At 43.2% G+C, this 20,703-nt stretch overlaps 1 protein-coding gene across 2 annotated transcripts; it reads right to left on the bottom strand.

Annotated features, from left to right (window-relative positions):
• Positions 1 to 500: 500 nt before the first annotated feature.
• Positions 501 to 10,208, bottom strand: CPT2 (carnitine palmitoyltransferase 2). 2 transcript variants are annotated; one of them, XM_015566948.1, is made up of 6 exons: positions 10,128 to 10,208; positions 7,865 to 7,971; positions 5,907 to 5,943; positions 3,102 to 3,708; positions 2,086 to 2,783; positions 501 to 1,129 (listed from the first exon to the last, which is right to left on the bottom strand). In XM_015566948.1, the coding sequence occupies exons 1-6, from the start codon at positions 10,141 to 10,143 to the stop codon at positions 798 to 800; spliced, it is 1,797 nt and encodes a 598-aa protein (XP_015422434.1). In that variant the 5' UTR covers positions 10,144 to 10,208; the 3' UTR covers positions 501 to 797. The 2 variants fall into 2 exon arrangements, with proteins under 2 accessions (XP_015422434.1, XP_015422435.1); XM_015566949.1 differs by having other exon boundaries at positions 2,086 to 2,789; positions 3,108 to 3,708.
• Positions 10,209 to 20,703: the final 10,495 nt, after the last annotated feature.

Genomic DNA, 20,703 nt, shown 5'->3' with positions numbered 1-20,703 from the left:
AAATATCTTCATTTTCTGAATGGCCCACTGGGGATGGGTCTGCCCACTCCTGGTAGGTTGTGGGCACTAGGTAGGGGGATCCTCCAATTTAAGGGAAAGGTGGCTGCATCCAAGAGGTGAAGAGGTGCTGACCTTGTCCCCTCCCCAGTCTGGCAGCTACTTGTTTCGTCTAGGTCGGATATTCCTGGCTCCCTCGGCCTCTTTTTTGTACCTGACAACAGCCTTTCTTCAGCCCTCGCTAAGCCAGCAGGCCGTCTAGCCCCCTACCCACTAGGTCCAGTCCACTGCCCGGCCTGAAAGCAAGTCAGTGGAAGTAATGGGCTGGGGAAGCAGCCTTTCCAGTTTCAGTCTCTACCAGCCAGTGTGTTAAGTTCATAAAGACAAACACTAAGAGGATCAATAGCTTTTGTTTATACTTTAAATTGCTTTCTCATCTTTCAGGAGGTAAAAGAATCCAAAAAAAAATTATTAATTAAAAGGGAAAAATAAAGTAGATTATGTCAGTCGATGCAACAATTAAATTTTATTTCTGCTTCAACAATAAATACACCTGAGTTATTTTTCCAAATCCTCCCCTCCTGATCAAATGCCCTTAAAATTGAAATCTCATATTATCTTTCATTGTGATCTAATTGCACTTGGAAATTACATGTTTAGTTTTAAAACCATGATTTTAAACCTCAGGCTTCACATTGGCCGCTGATTAGTTCCAATAGTCACAGAATAGCACCTATTGGCTACATAGGCCTCAATTTTCATGTAGATGAAGCAGTGGAGGCTTTTAACCCGCCCAGAAGCTAAGTTTTGATGGATTTGCCTTCCATGGCATCAAACATGTCTTCCAAGGCTTTCTGCACACATTGGAGAAACTCCCGAGAATTGCGGCTTGTGTAGGAGGAGACGTTGCAGCCTATCCAGTTGTCATGAACAGCATACCCAACACCAAAGCCATCAGGGACCACGGGGGCAAAGCCACCAATGTTCACTGCTGGGCTGGTCAGTGTGCTAGTGGACAGGATGTTGTGGTTTATCTGCCCATATGCAGGGTCCAGATACAGCTCAGGCAGGGCAATCCCTTTGGCTGCTGTCAGGTACCGCAGAGCAAATAAGTGTCGGTCAAAACCCTGGCCTGTGAGAGAGAAAAACAGTCAAAATCGCAGAACTGAAAGAACCTCAGTAAACCTTCCCACCATGTAGGAATCCCCTTCGCAACATCCTTGAGAGTGGAAGAGGGTCGTCTACCTCTGCATGCACACCTCCAGCTCACTAGCTTCTGGAGCAGTTCATTCTAGAATGTTTTCTTAAGAAAAAACTCAACAGCTGAGTCAAAAATGAGCCTAAAATAAAAGTATGATTTTACAAAGTCTGAAACTAAGTCAATTTAGTCAAGAAAAGTACATGAGAGCTCTGGACGCAAAAACAGGTAAAAGACACAGTCCAAGTCAAGTGTCAAAGACAATGAGTCAGTGGAACAAAACAAAGTTCTCATCGCATCTTTACTGCTAATTTGCTATGTAAGCTTGGGCCAGCGGCCTCAGTTGCCTGCCTATAAAATGGGGAAGGATGAGACCAGAATGTCATGGAGGTCCCTTTTAGTTCCAGGACTTTTTCTGCATGAGAGGATTGGATTATGTGATCCTCCAGGTCCTTTCCAGGTCTCAATTTTTGCCACAACGAGGCAAAGCAGACAGACACTTAGATTTGGGGAAAGCTAAGGTGACCTATTTACAAGGAGCCGACACACTACACCTGAGATGAAGTAAGAGGGCCTGTGGGCTTAGAAATCCTAATTGTCACACTGAGTCTAATGGCTAATAAATAATAGAATCATGTGTCACAGCTGAAAGTGATCTTCATTGAGGATAATGTTAGATGTATTTCCCCATCCCTGCTTAGGAGAACATTCTGATCCCCAGTGGCTCGCCTGGCTATTCAGACTATTAGGGTAGAAAAAATAATCATGTGGTAGCTGGCAGATGGCTACAATCTAGTGAAGAGGTAGAAATCAGATGTGGGGTAGAATATTCTGGAGGCCTACCCCAGTGCAGAGGGCTACAAGACCCAAGGACATGCGCCCCGTCTCACCCATGGCCGCTTCTTTGGTCAGCTGCCCGTGGTATCTGGAGCACTCGGCCATCATCTGCTTAAGCTCTCCAGCACTGTGCTTGGAAGGTTCCCTGACAAAGGCCTCGGAGCACCTCTTTGTGAAGATGGAGGCAGGGCGGATGGTCTCGGTGCGGCCGTGCTTGAACGCTGCAGTGCTGCAGGACTCGTAGGTGGCCACCGTCTGCCCATACTGCCGCAGAAAGGCCATCTGGAAGGCCAGCTGAGCCACCGAGTCAGGGCTCAGCTTCTGCTTCTTCAAGAATTCTTTTCCTCCTCTCTGAAACTGGATGCAGTCAATGGTGAGGGTTTTCATGGTGGCATCAAACTTTTCCTTAGCAGCAATGATGCCAGTCTTTAAGGCATCGTTCAGCTTGAAGCTGAGCTTCTGCACAGCAGCAGAGGAGTCAGTGCTGGCCGGCTGGCTCTGTGGAGTGATGGCGGGGGCCTGAGTGCTGTCTTTAAACACCTCATTGAAAAACCTGAGCACTGCAACCCCATCGCCCCAAGCATGCTCAAAATGGACAGCGGCAGTGCCGTCCTTGGCTATAATGAGGTTAAAGGATTTATCATACCAGCGGTTTGTGCCGTCGCCATGCAGCATGGTGTGGGACAAGTGGATAAGGTCCTTAATGGGGAAGTCATCGAGGCAGAGACAGAACACAGCAGAGTCCACTTTCCTCAGGGTCTCCCACCTCCGTGGCAGGGCTAAGGAGCAGCGAGCTGAGTGGTAAGGAGCAGTGAGCAGGTGGGTAGTAAGGAGCGAGGGGTCCTGGACTGCGAGGGGGATGTCCGACTGCCAGCGTAGGTCCTGGACTGCGAGAGGACACAGGCCAGGCTGAGGGGACCACCCCCTTCCAGTGCTCAAATTTTGTGCCCTGGGCCTCTAGTACTATTATAACCCTCATGTTATAGGTAACTGAAGTATCTCATCCAAGTGGACAAGGTGCTCAATGGGGAAGTCGAGGCAGAGACAGAACACAGCAGAGTCCACTTTCCTCAGGGTCTCCTCGTTGCCAGCACTCACCAGCTTCTGCCTGAGCTCTGCCCAGATATCTCGGTTCTCACTGGGCAGATATGCCAGTGGGAACTCGGGGGCAGGGCTATTGTCTGAGAGAATGTACTTCAGATGAGCCTGGATTTCAGAGGCGCTCACAATGTTGCCATTTTGATCCAGGACATCAAAGACATAGAAATGTCCTTTTCTTAGGACCAGGAGGTGTCTGGCCTTGTCATCAGTGAAGAGTTCATCCCGGCTGGGTCTGGGTAAACGAGTTGAATTGAAAAGCCGAAAATACTGAGACATATCCAGTGGATATGCATTGACCAAGTAGGCACCATACCAAGACAGAGAGGAAGGCACAAAGCGTATGAGCTTCTTGAAGGTATCAGTGTCACTCTTGGCAGGGTTCAAGTGGAACACTTCTGGTTCCAAAAGGCCAGCCGGGAGTGTCTTCAGAAACCGGATGGCAGAAACCGTCATGTTGGTCGCCCGGGTGAGCTGGTCATTATACTCAGACTTTGGGTCAGGGTTGAATGACATAAATGGATTAAAGTTCAAGACAATGGGGTCTCGAGCAGTTAAGTACATATCAAACCAGGGGCCTAAAACATAAAAATAAAAACATAAAAAGGTAATGCAGTCCCTAAAAATAAAACTTGAGAAAGAAAAAAAATAAGTCAAACATATGCAGAAGAAATGACAATTCCTCCAGAGGGAGGAATTTCCAGATTATTTTTTTGTTGTGCAATAATTCACGTTGTATAAACAGGATCATACACTATTTGGTCTTTTACATCTGGCTTCTATTACTTACAATAATGTTCCTGAGGTTCATCAATGTTGTAACATGTGGCAGTTCTGCATTTCTTTTTATTACTGAATAATGTCCCATTATATAGATATAGCACATTTGTCATCAGTTGATCGACATTTGTGTTGTTTCCACTTTTTGGTTATTATGAATTCTCTTGGGGATATAAACTAGGAGTAGAATTGCTGGTCATGTGTTAAACCTTTTTTTAAAAAATACATTTTATTGATTTTTTTACAGAGAGGAAGGGAGAAGGATAGAGAGTTAGAAACATCGATCAGCTGCCTCCCGCACAATCCCCACTGGGGATGTGCCCGCAACCAAGGTACATGCCCCTGACCAGAATTGACCCTGGGACCCTTGAGTCCGCAGGCCGACGCTCTATCCACTGAGCCAAACCAATCAGGGCTGTGTTAAACCTTTTGAGGAACTGCTACGGTCTTTCCCAAAGTATCTGCACCATTACCACCAGCAGTATATGAGGGTTCCAATTTCTCCACATTCTTGGCAACATTTATTGTTTGTCTTTTTGACTGGAGCCAGTCTGGTGGGTAACCATTATCGTGGTTTTGATTTGCATTTCCCTAATGTCTATTAATTGCCTTTTCTTCCTCATTCTCTTTCCTTTCTTGATTCTTAAAGGAATAGAATACAATAATAGCTCACTTGCATTCATGCTGGAACAGAATAGTTGTTAATTCCCAGACCATCTCCTTAAGTTTCCCTTGTTTTTTTCTCTTCAGGGACAACACTCACATTGACTATCTCCCTAATGCGGGGGAAAGTCTTCACCATCATTCTGTGTACTGTGTTCACTTATGCACTTCCTCTTTTAGGAAATGCTCGAAAAGCAACTAGAAGTAACAATGAGTTTATGTGGCCCACTCAAACTAGTTCTCTGCATCCCAGTGGATGTTTTGCTTGTGAAAATTCCAAAAGCAGTATTTTATCAAGAAATGTGTCTTCAAGGGAAACTCCTGCCAGTATTAGCAAGCATGGGTAAACTCTACTACAAGGACCATTTTCCATTGGAAAAAATAATTTCCACATGTAAAGCACTGGGGAAAGGATTAATAAACACTCATTTATCTCTTATTCATTTGTTGGTCCATTTATTCCATTTCATTCCTTGAGAATAAGTGTGGAGAATCAGGCCCTGGTCCAGAGAAGAACAGGACATGGATTTTGATTTAGAAGAACTATGGTGAAGGAGACAAACAGAATAAAAACATAATGCAATGCACTAAAATGGTAAGGGAAAAGACATACTGGGGGGTGAGGATATATTTGATGGAAAAAGACATGAATTTATGCCTCTGATCCCTTCAGTAAAATAATTTTAAGGAGACATAAACCAATAAGGCAAAGAAAATAAAAAAGAGCAAATATTAGAAGTTGATGCCCTAGCCAGTTTGGCTCAGTGGATAGAGCGTCAGCCTGCAGACTGATGGGTCCCAGGTTCGATTCCAGTCAAGAGCACAGGCCTGGTTTGTGGGCTTCATCCCTGGTGGGGGGCAGGGTATACAGGAGGCAGCCCATCAATGATTCTCTCTCATCATTGATGTTTCTCTCTCTCTCTCCCTCTCTGAAATCATTAAAAATATTTTTTAAAAAGATGAAAAGCATTTAAGCAACTGGTAATGACTAAAGCAGACTCAAGAAAGCCAACACTAAGTTGAGAGCAGAGAAAGCCAAGAAACAATATTTACAAAGCAGAACCCCTACAGCAAGCATGTCAAACTCGAAGGCTAACACGGGCCAAATAAACGAGGCATGCAGTCCCCGGACAGTGAGTTTGACATGCTTGCCCTAGAGAGCTCAGGAATTGGCAGCCTAGACATATCTGATTGAAAAACTACTTAATTAGACCCACACATAGGACGCCCCAGATATTCTCTGGCAAAAGTTAAATTGTGGGATATAGATCTGTGGAGATCTCAAGCCTTTTCCTTTATCCCACTTCTACAACACTAGTGACCAGGAAAATACCTTTTGTCAGTTTTCTGGAAAAGCCTTCCCTGGGAGCCTAAAACACAAACACTAACGTTAGGGACACTCGAGGAAATGATTTAGCCACATCACATACAATGAAGCTGTGACAAGCCCCACCCCCATCCACAGAGCTCCCAATAGCTTGTTAATATTTCATCCATATCCAAGACAACAGAGAAGGATAGAAAGCATCTGAAAAAAGGGGGCAAGACAAACAGGAGAAAAGCAACTTGGATACAGACTATGAAGAAAGATGAAAACTTAAAAGAAATTCCCAGATAAACTATTAAGCACATGGAAAGCTAAACATAAGAAAGTATAAAATAATTAACTTCAGAGAAAACAAAAAGTTTATCCGGGAAAGAAAATAAACAATCCCAATGTGCTACACAACTCACCTGACAATAGCAATTACATGATCCTAATAGTATAAATACTAAGCTAAGTTTTGTGCAGTGGCCGTATCGTAGCCAATGAGGTTTATCTGAGGCACAATTATTGCTATGCTGTGCACTATACTGTGCAAATGAGGGGAAAGGAAATGGGTGTGTATGTGGTAGGGATATAAGAGACTGATCAATTCTAATCCTCTATAGTGAGATGTCAATAGACAATGCCTAAATCAAAAGAAGTTAAATTGCAGTAATATATAATTTAGAGAATAATGATACATAGTTCAAAAGAATCAGAGAGCAGCTGAAAGTAAGAAGTGGGAAATTAGGGGTCAGGAAATCGCTGTTTTTCCTAATAAGCCATATCGAACTATTTGATTTTTTAAATTATGTGCATCTATATATAACCTTATAAAAAATATAAACTAAACTAAACGAAGTGTTGTGAAACAGAGTTGGAAGCAACAAACTCTGAATGGAAAGGGAGAAGGACAGAAAGGTTTCATACCAAAAAATCATCCTACCTGGTTCTTTTCTTTTTTTCATTGAGCATATAATTAGCATAAAAGATTATACCAGTTTCAGGTGTACAATATAATAATTCTATATTTGTATATACTGTGATATTGTGAAATGATCACCACACTAGTCTAGTTAACACCCATCACCATACACAATTATATATTTATTTTCCTTATGATGAGAATTTTTAAGATGTACACTTTCAGCAACTTTATAATACAGTATTATTAACTATCGTCATCATCGTGTACCTTACATCCCCATGACTTATTTACTTTATAACTGGAAGTTTGTACCTTTTGATCCCCTTCACCCACTTCAACCACTCCCCAACCCCTGCCTCTGACAATCACCGTACCTGAGTCTTAAAGGAAGAAATTTCCAGGTAACAAATGGCAGTGTATATAACATGGATAAAGGCACAGAAGAATGAAAGAATTAATGGGTTGAGGGAACAAGTTGTTTAGTTTTGTTGAAGCATGAAATGTGTCAAAGAGAATAGTAAGAGAAAAGGCTGGACTGTGAAGGTTCCAGGGGTGGGCAAACTTTTTGACTCGAGGGCCACAATGGGTTCTTAAACTGGACCGGAGGGCCAGAACAAAGCATGGATGGAGTGTTTGTGTGAACTAATATAAATTCAAAGTAAACATCATTACATAAAAGGGTACAGTCTTTTTTTTTTTAGTTTTATTCATTTCAAACAGGCCGTATCCGGCCTGCGGGCCGTAGTTTGCCCACGGCTGATCTAGAATGATACATGTAGGGACTTAATCCTGCATGCATCCTTTTCAGACAGACCAATGATTAGGTTCTGTCTTGATCCCATCTATACAGGAAGCAAGCGGCTGCTCTTCAGCACGAATTCAGTCAACATCTTAGTGGAGGAAGAACTGAGCCTTAATCCTCAGGAGGAGAGGATGACACATTATTTCACTGCTGTCCCACGAAAAATATATTTGAGACCAAAACAGGAGAGAGCTGCCTTACTTTCAATTATGGGGGGCTCTTGGAAAAATTACACCCACAGCCCAGACTCCCTACCTGAAATGTAGCTCGTATGCTTATTCTGCTTGTCCTGAGCAACCAGCTGATTGTGCAATTCTTTTCCAATCCCATTTTCAAAATTCTTGCAAAATTCTTCTGTTTTCCTGAAATGTTTGAGAAAAGATAGAATCAAATAATGGCAGAAAATACATGATTTTTAGATTCATGGCCCAAAACTCATACACAGAGCTTTGAGTCCCCAATAGTATATCCCTAGAACCTAGGACTGAGATCAGAACAAGAATAAATCTAAAATGAATAAGACTAGGAGATGTTTTTCAAATAACTGACTGGGAAGATCAATCAACATCTCATAAAACTATCTGTAATCTAGGAGGCAGTTTGGCATGGAGAAAATGATATAAGCTTTGGGGTATAAAAGAGCTAAGTTTGAATTGTAGCTCTGTCGCTTTCAAACTGTGACCTTAACCAAGTTACTTGATCTGACTTTCAGTTTCTTCATGTGTAAAATAGAGATAATATACCAACTTATAATATTAAAACATATTTATAAAGCTAAGGATTTAGGATAGTTTGAAATATAATACTTAGTAACTGGTAGCTATTAAATTATTACCATCTCTAGAGAAGCTTCAAGTGACTAATAAGGAATACTTAAAAGTAGAGGACTAGATTATGAACAGTTCATCTATGTTTTTCCATCACTGTTCAGTGAAGGATTTTGTGATTTTAATGACAATGCCCATTATCTGCACGAAAAATTCCCATCATGGATAAAGAGTACTACAGTAGAATGTTAGAGCTTAATGCAACCCACTTTTTGGCAATAGCCAGTATTATTTTCCGATTCTATACTGTATTAGTTTCCTAGGACTGCCATAACAAAGTAGCACAAATTGGATAGCTTAAAACAATAGGAATTTATTTTCTCACTAGAGGCCCAATGTACAAAATTTGTGCAAAGGGCTCGGCCCTCACAGCCGCGGCGGCTTGCCTCAGCCCTTGCAGCCCCAGCTTAGCCCGGAAGGTCGTTTAGCTGTCTGGTCTAATTTGCTAATGAAAGTGAGATAGTATGTCCTTGTTGAAATGTACCCAGGATTTGTTTTAACGGGGTATGGTAAGCTTACAGACATTAAGAGGATTGTTTTTGAAGGAAGGGTTTATTACTTACTAGAGGCCCGATGGACGAAATTTGTGCAAAGGGCTCGGCCCTCACAGCCGCGGCGGCTTGCCTCAGCCCTTGCAGCCCCAGCTTAGCCCGGAAGGTCGTTTAGCTGTCTGGTCTAATTAGCATGTTATGCTTTTATTATTATACATAGTTCTGGAGGCTAGAAGTACAAAATCAAGGTATTAACAGGACCATATTCTCTCAGAAGACTCTAGGGGAGAATGTATTCCATGCCTTCCTCTTGGTTTCTGGTGTCACCAGCTATCCTTGGTTTTATCCTCAGCATTCCTTGGTTTGTTGGCACACTCCAATCTCTGCCTCCATCATCACATGGCTGTCTCTGTGTCTCCTCTTCTTATAAGAATATCAGTCTCCTTGGATTAAGGACCCACCCTACTCCAGTAGGATCTCATCTTTTTTTTTTAATCCTCACTCTAGGACAGCGGTCGCCAACCTTTCGGACCTCACAGACCACCGGTTGGTGACCGCTGCTCTAGGATATGTTATTACTGGTTTTAGAGAGAGAGGAAGAAAGAGGGAGGAAGCGGGAGAGATATATTGATGTGTGAGAGAAACATTGACTGGCTGCCTCCCATATGTGCTGAGACTGTGGATTGAACCCACACCCTGTGTATGTGCCAGAAATCAAACCCACAACCTTTCTGTGCACAGAACAATGTTCCAACCCAGCCACACTGATCAGGACTGATCTCATCTTAATTACAACTGTAACATGCTTACTTCTAATTAACGTTATAGTATACTGAGGTTCCAAAGAGAGCATGGATTTTGGGGTCACACTATCCAATCCAGTGCACATGCTCACCAAGCAAACTTCTGGTCTGCCATATGCTCTCCTCAATGTACCTCCCTACCAGGAGCACATGCCTTCTGCAAATGACCAGCACCAGCTGGCCTCCCAGGTACTCCTTCCAAGATGCAGTACAAACTTCTCATTCTGGCTTATAAACCATCATCTGTTGAGTCTGGTTAGAGAGACTTGGTCAGCCCTTCATCAGGTTCCTGGAGACCCAATCAAATCACAGATACTTCCTGAAGCACAGTCTACCATTATTTGTCAGCTTCTCTTGAACCACCTAACCATGGTCATTCAGGGTTGTCAGCATTTACCTGTACTGCCCATCATCCAAGAGAGGCTTCTGTGCACTGAGGTATCTTCTAATGGTGTCTTCAAGTTTGGGAACAGGCAGCCTGAGGAGAAAGCAAGGTCCATGTAGGTGACAATATGTGAAACAGGTTATTAGCTTCACAATCCAAACTAATAACTGAATAACTACCTTCCAAAAAAACCAATAATGGAAGCCACAGACAAATCCGAATTGATGGATTTACAATGATAACTATATTTTAAGTAAAATAATTTTTAATGTATTAATGATGAATTTTATAAGCTAAATTGGTAAATATACTAGTAGATTCAAAATGGGGAAGCAGGAGCTGCCCCAAATCTTCCAATTTCCTAGTTACAACTACAATACCTGTCCTATACCTGTATTGGAAATGATTTGAATTCTACTCTTAGTTTGAACTGAATTTTTCTCCCCCAAGATTAAAAAAAAAGTTCTATTTTTAAATGTGCTTGTGTATTCAGATTCCTACAAAAGTGAAACACAGGTCTGTCCAAGGGCCAGCCATATGGGGTCGACGATCAAGCCCTGCCCAGCCACCAGGAGTTGTGAGGAAGAGCCAGACCTTCCAGAGTGCTATTTATTCATCATTCTCTACCAGTAGATTTCCAGTGATGGCTATGGTGATGAAGTTACTGGTCCATATTGAAATTAAAACACATGGACAGTATGGTGAGGTACTTTCTTTTTCACATCAATAATTTTATTGAAAGATATATCCCCTAGTACCAAAACTTAATTTGTTAGGTTATCTCTGCCAACTCAAATTAACAACGACATATTCAAATTATCTAAATATAGTGGCCGTTTAGGAAAACTGGAAAGTTATCCATAAAATGTAGCTTGAACCATCAGAAGTGAAATGATGGCCATCTAGAAAGCAGGAAGCAGGCCCTTACCAGATACTTAATCTGCCAGTACTTTGATCTGGGACTTCCTAACCTCCAAAACTTTTCGGAATAAATCTCTATTGTTTATGTCACCCAGTCTATAGCCACCCAAAGGGACTATGAGAGGCAGCCTTCAAAATGACACTTCAGTCACAGTCTGACTGTTATTGTTGGGATAGCTTACATTAGAAATACCCACCTGAGATATGTCAACCTCATTAATTATCTATTTATATAAAGAGCGAGGGTCCAGAAAGACCAAAGGCTCGACCAAGTGGTCAAGGGACTGGCAAGCCCGCTGAACTCCGTGAGGTTCCTGGGGCCGAGGGTGCAGAATGGGAGTGCGGGCGTGTGGGTGTGTGCATGAGCATGGACCCGAGCGAGTGACACACACTCACACGCCCGCACCCACAGGGACCTCGGCCGTGCCACCCGCGACTCCCTGGACTTCACCCTCCAGCCCGGATCCTCCTGGCCCCGCCTCCCGTAGGTTCGGGCGGGAGTCAATCTGGGGAAACTTTCTCAGACTTGCTTGGTGCTGGGACTGGATGCATCCAAGCTCACAGCAGGCTCCACAGAGGTTCCTAGTGGCCAAGGGTGCAGAGCGGGTGAAGGCGTGTGGGTGTGTGCATGAGCGTTGGACGCTAGCAACACACACTCACACGCCCGCACCCACACAGGGCCCTCGGCCGCGCCACCCGTGCTTCCCTGGACTTCAGCCTCCAGCCTGGACCCTCCAGGCCCCGCACCCCCGGGTCGCTCAAGTTCAGCAAGAGTTTGGGATTTGCCCAAGGCGCAATGAACACTTAACCCGTTTGTAGGAGTGTAATCTGATTTAAAACCATTGGACTAAACAAACTGAAGCACTTTCTAGAAAGTCAATTTAGAAATGTGGGTCAAAATTCAAGTGAATTAGCTTTGGGCCAGGAGTTCCATGTCTGTGAATGTGTCCTAAGTAAACAGTCAAATAAGCAGTTATGTTTCCTGTAGTTGTTGATGCCCCGGGAAACCGGAAACAGTGGAGGGCAGGGGAAGCTCAGAAGAGGGCATGTGTATTTATATGTATGTATATTTTATATGTCAGAGAAATAATAGTTTTAAAAATAGTGATTCTTCCTGAGCTCTACAATTGTGAGTGCTAGCAAATTGTGTTTCAGGTATGACAGGTGTCCTTTGGTGCCCCATACACACAGACATCCTTGCCTGTGGGACAGCCTGAACCTTTGCCGCACCTGCTCCTCTCTGCTGTGACAATGGCCCAATCAGAAATTCTCTTTTATTGGGCTGGTTTCCTTTTCTCCTTTGCCCAAACCATGCCTTTCCAACAAAAGAATATTAACCAAGCAATCCTAACAAGTTTTGTGTGACAAATTCTTATCTATACTAATAAAAGGGTAATATGCTAATTAGACCGGACATTTTCTGGACATCCTTCCAGAAAATTATGGTGAGGTGGTCTGGGGAAACTTTCTTGTTAGGGGCGACCAGGCCTGCAGGGGAGGGCAGTTGGGGCAACCCGGCCTGCAGGGGAGGGCAGTTAGGGGTGACCAGGCAGGCAGATAGGTGAGCGGTTAGGAGCCAGCAGTCCCAGATTATTAGAAGGATGTCTGACTGCCGGTTTAGGCCCAATCCCATAGTGAGACATCCTCTGAGAGGTCCCGGAATGGAGAGGGTTCAGGCTGGGCTGAGGGACCTGCCCCCCCTCCCGCACGAATTTCATGCACCAGGCCTCTAGTCTATATATAAAAGGCTAATATGCAAAGTGTCCCCTCAGGAGTTCGACCAGAGACCGAGAGTTTGATTGCTCGCTATGATGTGTGCTGACCACCAGGGGGCGGCACAGAATGAAGGAAGGCCCTGGCCGGCAGCTGGAAGGCCCTGATTGGCCCTAATCACCAGCCAGGCCTAGAGACCCTACCTGTGCATGAATTTCATACACTGGGCCTCTAGTCTTACATAATAAAATGTAGCTTAAAACCTTACTATAAATAAGATGTACTGTGGTTCTTCAGTTTATTTTCAATGCATGCTTATCCAAAAAAAAAAAAAATGGTGTAAAAAGTAAATCTGAATTATTTATAGCCATTATGAACTTAGGCTGAACTGAATAACCATTCATGACACTTTACAACTGTAGATCCCCTTACATTGGTAAACTTACACAGAAAATTCCAAATACTAGCTCAACTACCTCATAAGTACAAAGTTACCCAAGACTTTTCTCAAAACTTTGTTTTGACACAGAAGGAACATTAATGAAAATTTACCTTCTTTTTAAACAAAATTCTAAATTAGAGGCAATGGCAGTTTTGTAAAAACAGTGCTTATTAAAAATTCTGGAGTCTTAATTCTAGCCTGAACTTACTTTAGTAGGGAAGTTTTCAGAGTCGTGACTTATATCTTAGTTAATACAATAGAAACTGAACTTTCTCAATGGAATTACACTGAGGCAATACAGATTCTGTATAACGATTTTTATCAGACACAAAAACCACCTGTTTTCTATTAAAAAACAACCAAACATTAAAGATAACATAACCAATATTCCAAATTTACCAGGTCTATATTTTTGCCTTATATAAAATGCCTTAATCGTAAATGCCAAATAACAATCAGTCCACATCAATGGATTATCTAATATTTTGCAGATGATGACTATGGTTATGAAGTTACTAGTTCACAGTGAAATGAAAAAAACAAGAACAGAACAGTGAGCTTTTAACAAAGCTAAATTTTCTTAATTTAGAAGTCTTCCCTTAAGGCTGAGACGGTTACTTTATTTTTTGGATACGGGATGAGAGTCATTAAAAGTCCTTTCTTTTAAGAAATAACGTTGAGCCCAGCCAGAGTGGCTAGGTGGTTGAGCGTCGACCTCTAAACCAGAAGGTCATGGTTTGATTCACGGTCAGGGCATATGCCTGGATTGCAGACTCGATCCCAGGTATGGGGTGTCCAGGAGACAGCCGATCAATGATTCTCTCTCATCATTGATCTCTCTCCGCACCCCCTTCCTCTCTGAAATCAATTAAAAAATATTTTTAAATAACATTGATAACTATTTCTCCCCATAATTTTAATGACCTGTTAAGCCTAAAAGTATAAGAACTACTGACAGTAGAAAGAGAATGAAATTTAGACTCTGACCTAGCCTTGAGTCCCAGCTCAGTCACTTAATTTCTAGTTACATGGTTATAGGTGGCAAATTACTCAATCTTTCCCACACTCCATTTCTGATCTATGAACTGGAAAGAAGAATTGCCTTAAGGACATCTGAAATCCTACTGTCAAGTTCCAACCTCGCCTCCGCCCCCCCACTCCAGCACAAGTTTATCACTAACATGACTAGAATATGGAAAGGTTACATTCACAGCCCTTGGAATCTCACAGATCGTGTTTTGCAGCCTGTATTCTGTCACTTGTTATCCATATGCTCCTGGACAAATTTCTTTGCTCTTTGGTCCTCCTTTCTCCACTTATTTAGTAATAGCCCACTGGGCTATTGTGAGAATTAAATGAAATTATATATATGAACTTAGGAGGGTATCTGACATATAATAAGCACTGTCTATTTAGAGACATCCAGATACTTATTCATAGCTATAAATAGCTAATTCAATCTCCTTTCCATTCCCTCCTAGTTCCCTGCTTCCCTACTTCAATACCTTCCACCTTAGGCACAAAGCCTATCTGCTATTATTTTCTCCCATCTGCTCAGCAACATCCAGTTTGGCCCCATGTAACTATTATTCTTTACTAGCCACTTCCACTATACCTTTAACCCCCATTGTGTTCTGAAAATCATATTCTATAATTAAATCCTTAATTATATTCTATAATTATATTCTATAATTGCTTTGTCTCCCTCCTCACCTCTCTTAAAAATCTAACTACAGTCAGCCCTTTGTATCTGCAGGTTCCACAACCAATGGCAGAGCGAAAATATTGGGGAAAAAGGTAATGAATGTTGTGGACATGTACTCTATAGTTAGGCCTATGATGGTTGTGCAACTGTAGTAAACCTGTACAGACTTTTTTCCTTGTTCTTATTTCCTAAACCAGGTATGGGGAACAACTGGCCTGCAAAATCATTTGGACTGGCCCTGAAAGGCATTAGGGGTGAATTAATTAAATGTTTCATCAAATATAGCAGGCTAATTTTTAAGTTGATAATTTTGTATGGCCCTGGAATCTATATTATAAAAGGCCAGTGGCCTTAACGCTGTAACGACCAGTCACCAGGAGGTGCATTGATGGGTCTCGTGTCACAGCGAGTCTTGGGGACCTGCTGGCGCAGCGCATCTGAGTCTCGCGTGATTTCGTGCACTGGGCCTCTAGTCACGTTATAAATACCTAAATGGCCTTGGCAGGAAAAAGGTTCCCCACTCCTGCCCTAAATGATACAATGTAACAACTACTTATATATCACATTTTATGACATATTATAAGTAATCTAGAAGTGATTTAAAGTATACAAGAGGATGTGTACAGATTATATGTAAGTACTAGGCCATTTTATATAAAGGGCTTGTGCATCCTTGGATTTTGGTATTTGAGAGGAGTCCTGGAACCAATCCCCCTGTGGCTACCGAGAAAGCTATATTCTGAAAATACTTTCAAATTTCTCTCCAAAGAAAGCCACTCCCCAACTTCTAGGAAGGACTAGCACCCTCCTTACCCACACCACCTGCCATCAACATTAAACAAGTTTCTTTCCTCTCCAAGTCAATTATACAACCTTATCCGCATCCTCATCTGTTACTGCAAGCGGTGGTGGGTTTGGGGGTGAAGCCCTAATTTGTAGCATTTATCAATTTCTATAAATCTCTCTCCAAGCCAATTTCAAACTTCCGACATACTGTCACTGAAGGGGGAGCTGGGAAGAAATGCAGAGTTGGCTCTCATGATTATGGTAGCGTACAGGAAGAGGAGTTCACCACTCATTAGCAGTCCTCCTCTGAAACCTCTTCTCTGACCTCCCCTGGCACTCAGGTCAGCACAGAATAGGTACTTAATAAATGTATGTCAAATGAATTAGCTGATTACTCCTTCCTCTAACCCTCTGCCAATCCCAGGACCTTGTATTATTCTCTATCGCATTTAGTGGCATTTATGTATTTATGTTTCTTCCCCCCATCAAACTGCAGGCTGTGACATCCTTAAAGAATGTAGAAGATGGAGTTAGAAATTCTCTCCTCCCACCACTTCTTCTGAGTCACTTTTATGTCCTCTTGCCCTGAAAGTGCACATTTTCTCAAGACTGGGTTCTCTTCCCTCCCTTGACTAATCACTTTAAATATCAGCGATTTTCAACTGGTATACTACAACCATTTTTAAAACATGCAATATCTGACTATTTAGTAAGGGACACTGACCTCTTTTCCCTTAGATTGTCAAATAAAAAAATGACAACAGCTGGGCTGGAGTGGCTAAGTGGTTGAGCATCAACCTATGAACCAGGAGATCACGATTCAATTTCCGGTCAGGGCACATGCCCAGGTTTCGGGCTGGTTCCCCATTGTGGGGCATGCAGAAGGCAGCCAATCAATGATTCTCTCTCATCATTTATGTTTCTCTCCCCCTCTCCCTTCATCTCTGAAATAAAAATATTTTTAATGATAATAGCCAATACAATAGCTGTCTGGTGTGAATGAAAAAGAATTACAGCTATTTTTTTGTCAGATTGGCAAAAAATATATTTTTGTTTATTGTGCCACAGAACTTTAGTAATTAGCTTATGTGTGTCATGAGATGAAAAAGGTTGAAAATCGCTGCTTTATGTGATAACTTTTATTCCAGATATAATGGGCAGGTTCTCTAGAATTCCAAGATAACGCCAGAGTTACCAACGTGTGGAGGATAACAGGTAAAAACAGTAATGTTCTGGCCCCAAAGGCATGCCCTTCAGATAGACAGTCTTAACATCTAGGATGAGTTTATCCCAATGATAACTATATTGTGTAAAAACACAAAAGGCTATTTAGCTGTGTTCTGAAGGAAGAATTTTTATCTACTGAGTACTTACTATGTGCCAGACTTTTTTACTAAGTGCTTTATATCAGGATATTTAATTCTAACAATCCTGACACAAAGATAATATTATCAACCCCAATTTTTTGGTTAGATGACTTGCACACAGCCATGCAGTTAGAAAGAAGTGAAGCTGGAATAAAAATCAGATCTGATTCCTGTCTCATGACCTTATAATGCCGCACCATAAAATGCGGCTTTCCACTTACACTTTACATGTAAATTATCTGTTTACCTGTCAAATCTCTCCCACTATATGGTAAGCTCCTCACTATGACTGATCAGTCTCCAAATCCACATAAATGTTTATCAAATTAATAATGTGAATGAGTAGGTCAGACTGATCCACCCTTTGTCTCCTCAGAACTTCCAGTTTATATTATGAAATTAACTGTTCAGTACATATCAACATAGCCCTTTAAAAATAACACCTGAGCACTGTATATGCCTGGTTTTCTCTAATTCTGAGATGGCAGCCAAGCACCCCCTCTCTGGAGAATGTAGGGTTGCTATTCATCACGTGGCCTCTTATGAGCTGCACATCAGCAATGCTTGTTTATCTATGGCCTGTTATTGCACTGAAGGCCCAGAAGAACCTCGTTTTGCCACATTCTTTGAAAACCATGCTAAGGTGAAGAGAGAATATGAAAAGCAATTCCTATGATCTCTAAGAGAATGTGAGTGAAATCGGCCTTCTGGTGATTGAGGCCTGAGATAGATAACTGGGGAACCGGCATACAAGCTCTAGAGCCGGCTCTGGAACTGGAGAGCTAGTTAACCAAGCTCCTTCTAGGCGTGAAGGCCACAGCTTCTGCCAACGACGACACTAATGTCTTATGCTTCATGGGAAAATACCTGGGAACAGAAGAGTAACACAAACTACCTGCAGCGCCAGCGTGTATGTCACAAGGAATTAGACAATCAGGCCCAGGAGGGGGAAGACCCATTGGAAACGCTGCTGACGTGTCAGGTGAATAGACCCAACATCTGGAGGCAACATAGCAAGTCTTCCCATTGTACGAGGCCCCCAAATCAGCTCCTTAAGAATCTTAATCGTCTCCATTTGTCAGAAGACTGCTTTCCTTCATTGGTGTGTGTACAAATAAATCTGTTTTTGCATTATAAAAAAATTAAAATAAGAATACCTAACTTAATTGGACACCTAAAAATAATTAAAATGGTGAATTTTATATTATGTATATCCTACCACACTAAAAAAAAAGAGCAAAGAAAAAACAATAACATCTAAAAACGAGCAAATAATAGTGCAAGGGTGAGTCCACAGCCACTTGGTCAATAGGCAGCAGTAATATCACAGGGATAAGAGGGAGGGAGATCCAGTTGGACCACTTAATACAAAGGGACCCCCTTTGCCAACTAATTGGGACAGGTCCCTATTTTAGGCATCTTACCTCACAGTGGCCCAATGAAATGTGTGGCCCATTCCTCCCTTACAGGGAAGAGCTGTGGCTCAGAGAAGTTAACGGAATTAATTGCCTTACGTTACAGAGTGTGAGATCCAGACTCTGAAACCAAGTTCTACCAGACTTCAAAGCCAGGGCTTTTCACTGAGTGTGACATCAAAATGAGTGTCAAAGATAACACATTTTACCAGTCTAGGACCTCAGAGAAAAAAGGAATCTTATTTTATCTAAACTCCGCTTTACAGCTGAGGCAATGAAGGCCTGGGGAGAGTTCTTGTTTTAAGTTACACGTGGGTGATGGCTCAGTGCTACTGTTTGTAGCTTCAAATTCCTACAGATTTTTGTATTGTGGGTTGGAGAAAATGATCCTGAATATTCTCCCCAGCTTTCTAATGCTAAAACAGACAATCCCTCTGATTCTGGGAAGTCAAGGATCCGTCTGCAGCCGGGCTTGGCAAATGCAGGCAGGTTCTGCCATGCCTCACCTTTCCCCCACTTACAGGCTCAGCTCACAGGCTGCCCAGGAGGAGGTGTGTCCCAGGCCTATCCCACAGGCGCAGAGTCACTTCTTCCTCTCCCCCTCCTTCCGGCCAAATTTAAAGGATGGGATGGGGGCTAGGTAATCTCGTCTTAATTTGTTTAGCTGTCCCCACTCTGTAATTTCCTAAGAACCGCCTTGATTTTCCTGAGAGGGTGGGGGTGGGCAGTGCTGATAATGGGCTCAGGGGTTCCTGGATGTGAAGAAAAACAGTAGTTGGGGGTGATGCCTGCCATGCAATCTTTGTTCTATTCGTGTGGTGGGGAACACTGGCCTCCAGCCCCTGGACAGGAGAGTCCTAATGGCAGTTTGGAGAGAGAACCATCTTTGATACGAATTTGGAATGCGGCACAGGAACTGGTGAATAGAGTTAAATCTGATTTCAGAGGGAGAAGGAGTTGGGGCAATTTCTCATATTGGAGAAGGAGATCTGGCAGCTCAGATGAAGGCTGGGAAGGTGGGAAAACTGGAGACTGAATGGAAGAAAATACTGGGTGAGGGAAAGGGAAAGATTTATTGGACTGTTTTCTTTCTTTCTTTTTTGTTATTTGTAAGAAAAGGTTTACTTAAAAAGTGACGGAGGCAAAAGGGCCCTTCCGGTTTAGGTGAGAGAAGGGTAAAGGTGGGGAGCCTGGAGGAGGAGGGGGCGGGAAGGCAAGGCGAGCTCCGGGAGGAGGGGCGCAGGGGCTGTGTTTCTAGGGGAGTGGCTCTGGGTGGAAGGTTCAGGCAGTTTCGGTGAGAGGAATGGAGAGGGTTTAAATCAGTGGGTCTCAACCTTCCTAATGCCGGGGCCCTTTAATACAGTTCCTCATGCTGTGGTGACTCCCAACCATAAAACTATTTTCGTTGCTACTTCATAACTATAATTTTGCTACTGTTATGAATCGTAATGTAAATATCTGATATGCAGGATGTATTTTCATTGTTACAAATTGAACATAATTAAAGCATAGTGATTAATCACAAAAACAATATGTAATTATATATGTGTTTTCCGATGGTCTTAGGCGACTCAGTTTGAGAATCGCTGGTTTAGGTGGCCTCCAGCTCTAGTCTGAGTGAGTCTCGGGGGGTTCTGGGGGGGTTCTGGGGTGGTGCCTAGAGCCCCCTGCGGGTGGGCGGAAGGTGCTGGGGTGGTGTGGTTAGGAGGATATTTGAGGGGGAGAGTGGAGGGCGATTTGATCGGGGCGAAAGGTGTTCCGGGGAAGACGGTCTGGCATGCTGAGGACTCGGGGAGTGAGATGGACACTCGAGTGGCGGGGGGCTGGGGGCGCTAAAAGGGCAGAGTGCTGCCGGCAAGGGAGGGGGCTCGGGGTCCTGAGCAACGGCGAGGAAGAAGGTGGGGTGTCGGGAGAAACTGGAGTAGGGGAACCCTCATGTATTCCACATTCCGGGCAGGCATGGGGGGCAGTCGTGAAAGCACGTCGGGGGCACCTTGGCTACTTTTCGGGGGGAAAATGTGAGGAGCTCTTCAGGTTTCTGGCTGGAAGCTGAGTTGCTGGGGAGAGTTCCAGAAGGTTCAACTGGATACTCGGGGAGCAATGGGACGTTCTCAGAATCTGCGCGTTCTGCGGTTCCGGGGCCAAGAGATTCTGACAGTGACCGGATTTCCGGGGGCGGGGAGGGCGTCCCAGGTGGGAGTGGGGGCCGGGAGTGCCCGGGGAAGACGGGGCCGACCCT

This window comes from Myotis davidii, unplaced genomic scaffold (assembly GCF_000327345.1).
Source record: "Myotis davidii unplaced genomic scaffold, ASM32734v1 scaffold79, whole genome shotgun sequence".
In the NCBI taxonomy this organism is placed as follows: Eukaryota; Metazoa; Chordata; class Mammalia; order Chiroptera; family Vespertilionidae; genus Myotis; species Myotis davidii.
This window is presented reverse-complemented; position numbering and strand designations above follow the sequence as displayed.